The following is an 11399-nucleotide window of genomic DNA, read 5'->3' as shown; positions in this document are numbered from 1 at the left end:
TCTTTCCCCGTTACCCTAGGCTGGATTTAATCATCAGTGTCTGGGTTGGAAGACTTCAGGGTCCTTATGGTGGAGGGCGCCGGGGTGGGCAGTCCCTGCACCCTCCTCTTGCTGGCTTCCTCATCGGTGTTCTCTTCTGGTCTGGAATCCTCTGCTGGTCTCAGGTGCTCGGAGAGAGCCTTTTCTCTGTGCCTCTCTCCTACCTCTTTCTTTGTTCTTTCCACAGTCTGTTTTCTTCCGCCTGATCTGATGTGTGTTCCTCTTGGTGGCTGTGCTAACATCCGTCTCTGTCTTATTTGTGAGTCTGACAGCAGAGACCACATCTCGGAAAGGGCACCCTACACACAGTGGGCCGAGCTCTGCAGGGGCGAAGTTGGAGGGTGTGGGAACCTGAGAGCACTGCTCTCAGACAGTGCCTAGGAATATAGTCCTCTGTTGCCCGTATCATAGCAGTCTTTAAAAATAAAGTCTTCACATTGGAGAACCAGGGCGGCACAGAAATGATTCTTTAATTTTAGGTCTCTCTGTCTCTTCTTTAAAGAGCAAAATGGATTTATGTGTCTGTCTTTAGCCCTTCTTTCTCTTACTCCAGGGGTCCCTCGCAGCAGCTTCTTCCCTCTCCCCCAGAAGACTAGCCCCAGGTCCTACTCTGTGACTCCCCACCTTTACCAGGGATTCCCTTCCCTTGTTCACCCGATAGGAGAAGGAGCTGGAGAGCACCCTTGAAGGGGGTCTGTGTTTCTTCCCTGGCAGTCTTTGCGTAGAGAGAGGGGAACCTTTCACAGAGCGGACTAGGACACTTACGCTCTGGAAACATCTGCCAGCCTTCCCTCAGCCCCTTTCTGCAAGAAAGATTCACTGTAGTGACTGCTAACTTCCAGGAAGTGTGGTTGTTGGTAATAGCACTTAATGGCATGACTAATCCTCTCCCTAGAATAAACCTGGCTTGGGGCTCCAAGGTGGTGCCAGGAAGCTGCACCATCTGAGGGAATCTGTACCCCCAAAGCACCCCTGTTTTATCTCCAGTTCTTAGAATATTGTCCCATGGCTGTAATAGAGGGTTGAAGGCCAGTGCCCACTCTGGCCTAGGGTGAGAGTGGTCAGGACTGATGTCAGGGGTCCAAGGTGTATCCAGGAAGAAGACAGAAGGGTGTTTTGGTTTCCACCTGTCTGCTGCTCCGTGCTGCTACCTGCCTGCTCACCTGTCCTATTTGTGTGTGCACCCTAGCAAAGGCTCAGGATGGGGTGGCCCTGGAGATCCAGCCACTCAACAGCCAGGAAGGCATCGACAATGAGGAGAAGGAGAAGAAGGTGGTCAAGCTGCCCAAGAAAGAGAAGTCGGTGCTGCAGGGCAAGCTGACGCGCTTGGCTGTCCAGATCGGGAAAGCTGGTGAGTCGAGTGGAGCCTTCCGGTGGTTGTGGTTTATCGAGGCTGTTCCAGAGTCTCACTGCGTCGGTTCCTTTCCCTCCACACCCACCAGGTCTGGCAGAGGAAGCTGAGCCTTCCCAGGGGCTGGTGCGGTCTAGGCAGCCGCATCATGACCCCTCCTAGGCTCTCAGAGAGAAGTGTTTGCCCACGTGTAAGGGTTTAAGGCCCTGAGGTCTCTCTCATCCAGACACGTGGGAAGTTAGGAACTTATATCACAACACGGGAGATTTACATTAGCAAGAAGGGAACTGCTTACCTGTCACATGTATGGGCTTGTCAATTCCTTAAGGGTAGAGAAGGTTGTTAGAGGTAGTTCCCTAGCAGAGTAGTAGCATCAGGCCAGGCACAGAGCCATAAACTCAAAATAAAGATGGGGTCAGGGGGTGTACAGAAGATAGAGGGGGAAGGGACACAGTCTGATGCAGACAACAGGTCACTAGCGTGCTCTTGTGAGTCGCAGGAGGAGGTGGCTTCTCCTGACTTCCCGCCATAAGTCTGTCCTCTGCATTCTTTCAGTGGTGGGCTGGGGTGAGGGGTTTGGAGGCAGAACAAAAGGAAGATTGCTCCTTCAGCAGACATGTCCCTCCAGGCACCACTGTTGAATTACTTCCTGACCCCACCCCTCTGCTCACTACAGTCATAGTCTAGCTCAGTGCATCTGTGTGTACAGTTCACCTGGAACCTTGTGAAAGCACAGTGTCTGATTCCGGAAGTCTGGGCAGGGCCTGAGAGTCTGCATTTCTAACAAGCCCAGGTGAGGCCAATGCCACTGACCCACTAAACACACACTAGAATCTATTGTCCACCACCGTAGCCACCAACCATGTTTGGTTGTTTCTAGTTAAATTAACTAAAATTAAATATAATTAAACACTCAGTTCCTCAGTTCACACTGACCTTATTTTGACTAGTCAATAATGACATGTGGCTGGTGGCTACTATATTGGACAGTGTAAATAGAGGATATTTTAAATACCACCGTGAGTTCTGTTAGCGCTAGTCTAGCCTGTGCACTCAGTTCTTTTACCCAACTAATGTTGACTACCATGAAATCTCTTAAATATAAGCTAGACATGGATGGGATGAAATGCAGGTGTGGAGTCAAGTTATTGAGCCTGTCACACAGGTTTGGAACATTAACCAGACTCACCTAATCCTTCCTATTTTCCTCCTAATCCCCGTGTTGTTCTGTGGGAAGTACAGACTTCCTGATGGCTGGCCAGTCGTCTCCTCTGCTGTTTTATTTTACATTTCAAGCGAGGCCGGGACTGGGATGAGGAAAATGAGGTGCCTTGCGCCACCCAGAGAGGAATACCTCCTTCAGTTTCGTACCCTGGACACCTTGTTTGCCTCACCGAGGCCCTGAGCCTGATGAAGCATAGTGCAAAAGAATATGTTCTCATTGATATTCATTGATCACCTCTAGCCTTGCTCAGCAGGCCCTCAGGAAAAGTGAAGACCCAACCGGACTACGGTGTAAGGCAGACATGATACCACAGACATCGTTGCCTCTGCACAGATGCTGACCCGAGGGCCATCGGAGCCCCTGGGCCAGTTGTTTATAGACCTTGAGCAGAGCCTTCCATGTGCCTTGGTGTGTAGGTTGACCAGCTGTCCCAGTTTGCTGGGGACTTTCTTGATTTTAGCACGTTGACCACATTTTAAAGAGAATTATTTTCCTCCTGAGTTCTCCCACATCCCCAGGAAACTGCTCACCTGCAAGCCAGATGGTTGATTGGTCACCAGTGTGCCCTACCCAAAACCTCTCTGTGCCTTAGTTTCCTCAGAAAAGGGGACAATGATAGTAACTTATCTCACCGAGTTGTTGTGAGCATGAAATAGGTTAGTTTCTAGGAAGTGCTTGCCTGGCCCATAGTAGGCACTACATAAATATGTACTGTTGTTGCCTCCTTTAGTCTGTGCCATGTCAGGGGAAAGGTTGGGAGCCACTGTACTAGAGATTGGTCTTGGAGGTGCTATGCTAACACCGTGGGGACATCGCTGTAAACAAGTTGCAAAATTGCCTGGCATTCTCAGGCTGCTATGGGGAAAGTCTACCCTGAAAAACTACTAGGAAGCAGGCGAATATAATCACTGCATTGTGACTCGTGGGAAGAGAGTAGGTCTGAGATAAGATCATAGAATGCTGTTTCAGAACACGAGGCCAGCCCCCTTACTTAGTGTGAGGAAACAGGCCGGACAGGGTCAGAGACTAGACCAAAACCAGAGTCAAATCAGTGCAGTGCTGAGACAGAACCTGTGTCTCTGAATGCAAAGCCCATGGCTCTCCCTACACTCATGCAAGCAACAAGAATGGGGAGGGGATTTTAGTATGACTTCCTGGAGGTAGCAGCCTTGGGGTCCTAGGGGTCCTAGGAATGACCAAGTGCCGGCATTCACGTGACCTGTTTCCTGTTCAGGTCTAATCATGTCTGCTGTCACCGTTCTCATCCTGATTCTGTACTTTGTGATTGACAACTTCGTGATACAGCGCAAGCCATGGCTAGCCGAGTGCACCCCCATCTACATCCAGTACTTTGTCAAGTTCTTCATCATCGGTATCACTGTCCTGGTGGTGGCTGTGCCGGAGGGGCTGCCACTGGCCGTCACCATTTCATTGGCCTACTCTGTGAAGGTGAGACCAGAATGACACTTTCTCTTCCCTCAGGACACAGGTGGGAGGGGAGAGTGCCACACACAGCCTTTGACAAAAGGAGGGCCACCTATGCTCTATAGACTCCGTGTGGTACCTCATAAGGGCACCAGTCCCAGGTCCTGTGGACAGACCACTGTGATAGTTGCATCAGTGTGTCAATGACTCAGTGGAATCTAAAGAGGACGCACAAGAATAGTATCCCGCATTTTTCTGTGGGACAAGAGAATGAAATGTGGAAAGATGTTCGCTAGGAAATGGCCTTGGACCTATCCTGGGGGAGCTTAGTGGCTCCCCTCTCAAGTCTTTTCTCTTGTCCTCTGTAGAAAATGATGAAAGACAATAACCTGGTGCGGCACCTGGATGCCTGTGAGACCATGGGCAATGCCACCGCCATTTGCTCTGACAAGACAGGCACGTTGACCATGAACCGCATGACGGTGGTACAAGCTTACATTGGAAACACCCATTACCGTCAGGTCCCAAGCCCTGATGTCTTGGCGCCTAAGGTCCTGGACCTTCTTGTCAATGGCATTTCTATCAACAGTGCCTACACCTCCAAGATCCTGGTAAGCTCCTCCTTTGCCTGGACATTTAGAATGGGCGGTTGGAGGGAACATTCATTTTCTCTGAGACAAGTCATCTTCTCTTGTTCATTCTGCCTGAGCTGCCATTCCACATTGCATTTCCTACTCAAGTGAATGCGTTTGGGGTGAAACTATGGAGTAATCCATGGAAGTAGATTGGGGGTGGCAGGCGGGGTGACAGGTAGGAATCTATTTTTTTTCTTTTCTTTAAAGAAAACAAGTTTTATTTTTATAATCAGAACATTCTAATAAAAATATTATTATAACATTAGCTACCCGTATTTCCTGGGACCTGACTGTGGACCAAGCGCACCGCAAAGCGCTTGCCTGTGCCAGTCAGCCCTGAGGCCTCCCGCTTCCCTGAGGAAATGCCCTCCAATTACCATGTAAAGACAATATCTCCAGGGAGATGCCTCACGCTGAGAGCAGAACTGGGCTTATCAGGAGTAAAATACTCACTTTCCAGAAACTCAGAGAGGGGATTAGAATGAGATCCACAAAGGGTGAGCCACCAGCACCGACCCCAGGGCAAACTGAAAACCCATAACCCAGACAGCTCAGGGATCAGTCCCACTGACCACTGTCCACCTGCCCTTGAAAAAAACAAACGTCGTCCTCCCACCCCCTGGGCTCTGTCATTCCACATTGCAAACATGTGAAAGGTCTGCGGGGCGTTCTTCCCCTCCTGAGGTCTCCCTGGCGGAGGCATCTTCTTCAAGGGTGCCTGTGTGTTTCCCTCCCAGCCTCCGGAGAAGGAGGGGGGCCTGCCGCGGCAGGTGGGCAACAAGACGGAGTGCTCGCTGCTGGGCTTCGTCATCGACCTGAAGCAGGACTACCAGGCCGTGCGCAGCGAGGTGCCCGAGGAGAAGTTCTACAAGGTGTACACCTTCAACTCGGCGCGCAAGTCCATGAGCACGGTCATCCAGAAGCCCGGCGGCGGCTACCGCATGTACAGCAAGGGCGCCTCTGAGATCATTCTGCGCAAGTGAGCTCTCCTTCCCCCGCTTCCCTTCCCGATCCTCCCTCAGGAAGGTCCAGGGGACTTGCCCGAGGCCGAACCCACCGAGTGATGTGCCAGCTCCTAGCCTCTGAGCACTTACTCAGGCCAAGGATTATCTCTAAGTCCCTTCGGTGGCCGTTTTACCTAATCCTCACAATTCAGTGAGGAAGATGCTATCATCATCTCTTTTACAAATGAGAAAACAGAGGAGAAGTACCTGGCTCAAGGTGATGCAACTAATAGTGGCCCAGCCAGGATTCAGGCCGTTCAAGCTTCCATCCCCAGTCTGAAAGCAGAGAGCAATACCCACCCATCGCACAGGGTTGTGATAATTAAATGATTCGATGTATGTAAACACCTTCCTTGCACACGGCAAGTTCAAGAAATGTTAGCTCTGTATTCCCTCTTCCTTCTTATTCTCAATTCTAATTACAGGGAAGTCAATAAGCTACTCAAAGTGGCTGGGTAACCCCCACAGGCCATTACCAGTTGACCTGCATGGGTCTAGGGCCAGTAACTGAATTAACCAGCACCCCACTTGGCTCTGGCCACCTTTGTCAATGAACACATTCTTATTGAACACACCCTACCCACTGAGCACTGTTGTAGATACTGGGCACAAAAAACATCTCTCCACCTTTGACAAGTTCCACAAATGACTCTTGGCACTGCGTCCCACATGCGTGGGAACAGATGACATGGGAGAATCACACACTCCGCCTCTCTAGATGTGCCTGTCGACCTACAGGCCACCCCACCTTGAAAAGGGGGCCCGGCTGGGGGGTGGATAGAGGTTTCTGGCCGGGGAACAGGGTTTTTAGAAGACCTGCAGAGTTGCCAGAATGTCTGCTTTCTGACTGTGCGCCTCCCCAGGTGTAATCGCATCCTGGACAAGAACGGAGAAGCAGTGCCATTCAAGAGTACGGACCGCGATGAGGTAGTGCACACTGTCATCGAGCCCATGGCCAGTGAGGGACTCCGGACCATCTGCTTAGCTTATCGAGACTTCAATGACGTAGAGCCCCCGTGGGACCATGAGAACGAAATCCTCACTGAACTGACCTGCATCGCAGTGGTGGGCATCGAGGACCCTGTACGCCCAGAGGTGAGACGTTGGGTTGGAGAAAGGGCAAGAACACCTGAGTGGAAGTCTCTGGCCCATGTGTAGGCCCCACGTGACCTACTGGGAAGCCACCCGGAGTCACGGGAACGAGGGTACTGGCTCTGCTTCAAGTTGTGACCCACGCAAGTGACCTAACTGCTGCTCGCCTACACGGAGAGCTGTCTCAGTGCTGCCAGCCCCACAGAACTGCAGAGTGCCGAGCTGACAGAAGGCGCCAGCCCTCCGGTTAGCGCTGCTTCGGGATGCGCAGCACAGGGCTCACTGGGCTCATCGTTTGGCTCATGAGAATAGTCAGGAGGAAGAATTAATCAGGACACCAGCTTTGTCTCTGGCCACCTTCTTGCAACCAACATATTTTTGTTGATTCCCCCTCCCCTCAGAATAGCCCAACACTGTTCTTGACCCTAGGGCAGTGAGGGCGAACCTATGACACGCATGTCAGAGGTGACACGCGAACTCATTTATTTGGTTGATTTTTCCTTGTTAAATGGCATTTAAATATATAAAATAAATATCAAAAATATAAGTCTTTGTTTTACTATGGTTGCAAATATCAACAAATTTCTCTATGTGACACGGCACCAGAGTTAAGTTAGGGTTTTTCAAAATGCTGACACGCCGAGCTCAAAAGGTTCGCCATCACTGCCCTAGGGAATTGCAAAAGCCTCTGCTCCTGAGAAGTTCAGGGAGATAGGCTATCAATTATCAAGACCCAGAAGCTTGGGAGGGTGTCCTGCATTTGGGAAACCACAAGGAGTTGATGTGGTTGGAGAGTGGGCCGGGGAGCAGGGAGAGAGGGTGGAGAGTGTAAAAACTTCTGCTAGAAAGGAAGGCAGTGGCCACATCTCAAAAGGCCATAGGTGCCCCGCTGAGGAGTCTAGATGGCACGTGCGAGAGTGAGCTTCTAATCCTGGCTCCTGCAGCCAGTCTCCCCTTCAACGCCTGGTACACGAGGCTAATTCTAATGCGGCAGAAGTGGGGTGGCACTGCTCTGAGGGGGCCCCGGTCCTGTCCACGATGAAGGAGCAGCTGAGCAGGGCCGCTCACCAGCTGCTCCTCTCCTCCCACCTCCCCCTCCGCAGGTCCCAGACGCTATTTCCAAGTGCAGACGGGCTGGCATTACTGTCAGAATGGTGACAGGGGACAACGTCAACACAGCCCGGGCCATTGCCACCAAATGTGGCATCATCTCACCCGGGGACGACTTCCTGTGCCTGGAAGGGAAGGAGTTCAACCGACTCATCCGCAACGAGAAGGGCGAGGTGGGTCCTGGGCAAGCGGAACCGGGCCCTCGTTTCGCACCGGGGCACATGGGAGAAAGTGGTGCTTTTCAAACTGGAAGTTACTCGTAGTGAACATCCCTTCCACCAAGGCTGCTCCGGTGGTAGAATGAAGAGCTTCCTTCTCACGACCTTCATTCACAAGCTCACTTTTGAGGGGGTGTCACTGACTTTTCACATCTTTCCGTTTTTTGGTTTTTTGTTTAGTCGGCCTCTGTCCTCCTGGGTCACTGCCCTGTGTCTGACAGTGGCAGGGTTTGTAGGAGGACGTGGTCTGGGTGTGGAGCAGACCAGAGCTTCCTGGTCTGTGTCAAAATCAAACCTGAGGCCTCAGAAGCACCACTTTAGCCATTTAGCTGACTCTGGCTCACCCCCCATCAAGGGTTTAGAAATAGGGGATCAGCTCCAGGTAGGGAATCGGGAGGAGAAGGCAGACAAGCAGGGCCTAGAGGGGCACCATCGGTGAATCTGCCCTTGGAGACGGGGTCAGCTGCTGCATTTGCACTGGGGCAGGCGACCCCTCCCCTGGCTGTGGAGCATAGCTCTCCCCGCAGCTTGGAGTGTGCGGAACGGGGGGTTTTCCCTGGGGGGCTCTTCTGAACTTGACTGACCCAGGTGTGGTCTGGTATTGGCAGGTAGAGCAAGAAAAGCTGGACAAGATCTGGCCTAAGCTTCGAGTCCTGGCGCGATCTTCCCCGACGGACAAGCACACGCTGGTGAAAGGTGAGGTCAGCCCCTGAGCAGGGACGGGTAAGGAAGACAGGCCGGGGCGGGGACAGGTAGAAACCAGACGCCAAAGCTACTTCCCTGTCCTGAGCAGGGTGGTCCTGGAGAGCTCGCTGGCTCATGGGGACAATATACAGTTTAGCAAAAGCTGAGCCCCTGGTGAGTATCAGGCATATAATAAAGTTGTTTTTAAACATTACCAAAAGCAGAGTTACAGCTGTTTGTATGGAAAATAATACAATAATTAATAAATATAAGAATACACCAAGAATAAATAATAATAACAAGAATAAACTCACCTGCTCACAACTGTAAACCTGCTTTTGCCCCACCCTATGTTGTTTGCCAATGATACTATGAACTAGGCAGGGCAGGTTAAGTCTGAGGCTGAAAAGACAGGTGGCGTGCCCACGCTGCCCAGCTGGTGCGTGGACATGGTAGTTTGACCCCAGGTGTCTGCCTTCAAGCCACGTGGAGGTTTTGTGCCATGTAACAGCTGTCTGGGGGCCCCAGGCGCTGTGTGAGGAAGACCGACTATCTTCCTCGCACACTCCCCTTGACTTTCTTGCTCAATGCACTGCCCTTGGGTGATGGTCACGTCGAGCAGAGGGCAGTGGGGAGGCAGCAGGAAGGGAGGTGATGGCGGGATCCGGGAAGAAGACCTTGTGTGGGGACAAGGCTTGCCAAACGGCCTGCGACGGCACAGGCGGACTGACCGAGGGTGTCTGCCTTTCCCAGGCATCATTGACAGCACGGTTGGGGAACAGCGACAGGTGGTGGCGGTCACAGGTGATGGCACCAACGACGGGCCGGCTCTGAAGAAAGCGGACGTGGGTTTTGCGATGGTAAGCAGCTGCTCCTGTCTCTGACTTCATTTCTCTACCTACCCAGCCAGTAATAATATGCAAAAACGGGGACCGTGGAGTACGAAGGCTCGGTGACACAGGCAGGGAAATGAGGAAGTGGCATGACCCAGGAACTCGAGGCCAACTTGGACTTGCCCTGTGGACATGGTAGTAGTCTGTGTCTAGGCTCACGTGGAAAATTCGTGTTCCATGTGGAATGTGTGCTCTTTTGATGTCTAAGGACATTAACATAATTAGTTATTTGCTTTATATGTAAAAAATACACATAATGGTTTCAAAAGAGCAACAATAATACGGTTACTCTACTAAAAGCAGTTAAAGGTTTTTCTTACGGTTCTTTTCACCCTGCAGGTACATCCTACTAAGAACGTGCCACCAACTTGCTGTGCTTTTAAAAAGTCACTTGGGACATTTGTCCTTTGTACAGTTGTGTTACCAACTGGTCATACCAGTTCCTTTACATCATGTTGCTTTTCAATTTAGAGATTGCTTTGTTTTGCTTTTTAATTTTATACCTTATTCAATGGTGAGTGAAGTATAGAACCTTATGTTTTTTGTTTTGTGGTTGTTAATCCTCACCCAAGGGCATTTTTTATTGATTTTTATAGAGAATGGAAGGCAGGGGGAGAGACAGAGAGAGAAACATCGACGTGAGAGAGACACATTGATTGGTTGCCTCCTGCACGCACCCCAAGCAGGTCTGGGGGTTGAGCCTGCAACTGAGGTACATGCCCTTGACCAGAATTGGACCCTGTGGGCCGATGCTCTATCCACTGAGCCAAACCAGCTAGGGCATACCTTTTTTTTATATATAACCCTCACCTGAGCGCATGTTTTTTACCGATTTTAGAGAGAGAGGAAGAAAGAGAGAAAAAAAAATTTGATGTGAGAGAAACATCAGTTGGTTGCCTCTCATATGCACCCCAAACAGGGACTGAACCTGCAACCTAGGCATGCGCCCTGACCAGGAATCAAACCCGTGACCTTTCAGTGCACAGGATGACACTCCACCTAACCGGGCCACACCAGCCAGGGCTAGGAACTGCTTTTTAAACTTAATTTTGTTTAGTACTTATATAAAGTAGTTAGATAGTTCTAAAGTCAAATATAGAAAATAAGGTCTGTTTATAGAAATCTAGCTTCTATTCCTATCACCTCCACCCTATTATCTCCCTCTTAACCCCACATGGAACTTATTTCTTTAGTTTTTTGGTTTATCCTTCTGTTTGCTCCTATAAAATACATGTACTATGCACTTTTTTCCATTTGCTTTTTTCGCTTAGCATAACTTAGAGATTATTCCATGATGGCAGTATAGAGAGACATTCCTCTTTTATTTTCCTCCTCTTTTTACGGTGCATGGTACAGCACTGCATGGGTGTATTAGAGAACTTTTGATGGGGAAAGTGAATTATTTAGTCTAACAGATACTCCTCTGTTGCGCTCTGGATAGGAAACTAATACTACCAGGTAAAGAGAACCAATAATCTAGTAATGCAGCCAAATTAACTAACAAGATCCTCCTCAGGTTACAGATGTCACAAGGCATGTTTGATATGGAATAGAAGCACGGGCCAGGGGTGTCAGGGACAGCTGCGCAAAGCAAGTAGCGCTTAATTGAGTGGAACATTAAAGATAGGTAGGATTTAAGGAGATGGGGAAAGAGGGTGTTCCAGATGGGGGATGGGGTAAGTGGAAGTCTAGGCTCTAAGAGTGAATGAGCCCTAACCGGTTT

At 50.3% G+C, this 11399-nt stretch overlaps 1 protein-coding gene across 4 annotated transcripts in view; it reads left to right on the top strand.

The window, feature by feature from the left end:
• ATP2B4 (ATPase, Ca++ transporting, plasma membrane 4) overlaps positions 1-11399 on the top strand; it is a 94150-nt gene that overhangs the window by 66122 nt on the left and 16629 nt on the right. For all 4 annotated transcript variants that reach the window (XM_015569303.1, XM_006771996.2, XM_006771998.2 and 1 more), the window contains 8 exons: positions 1229-1390; positions 3850-4064; positions 4409-4651; positions 5413-5654; positions 6543-6774; positions 7875-8054; positions 8708-8795; positions 9537-9643. In XM_015569303.1, the coding sequence (XP_015424789.1) occupies positions 1229-1390; positions 3850-4064; positions 4409-4651; positions 5413-5654; positions 6543-6774; positions 7875-8054; positions 8708-8795; positions 9537-9643 (1469 nt within the window). The remainder of the gene's footprint in view (positions 1-1228; positions 1391-3849; positions 4065-4408; positions 4652-5412; positions 5655-6542; positions 6775-7874; positions 8055-8707; positions 8796-9536; positions 9644-11399) is intronic.

This window comes from Myotis davidii, unplaced genomic scaffold, assembly GCF_000327345.1.
Source record: "Myotis davidii unplaced genomic scaffold, ASM32734v1 scaffold246, whole genome shotgun sequence".
Taxonomy (NCBI): domain Eukaryota; kingdom Metazoa; phylum Chordata; class Mammalia; order Chiroptera; family Vespertilionidae; genus Myotis; species Myotis davidii.
This window is presented reverse-complemented; position numbering and strand designations above follow the sequence as displayed.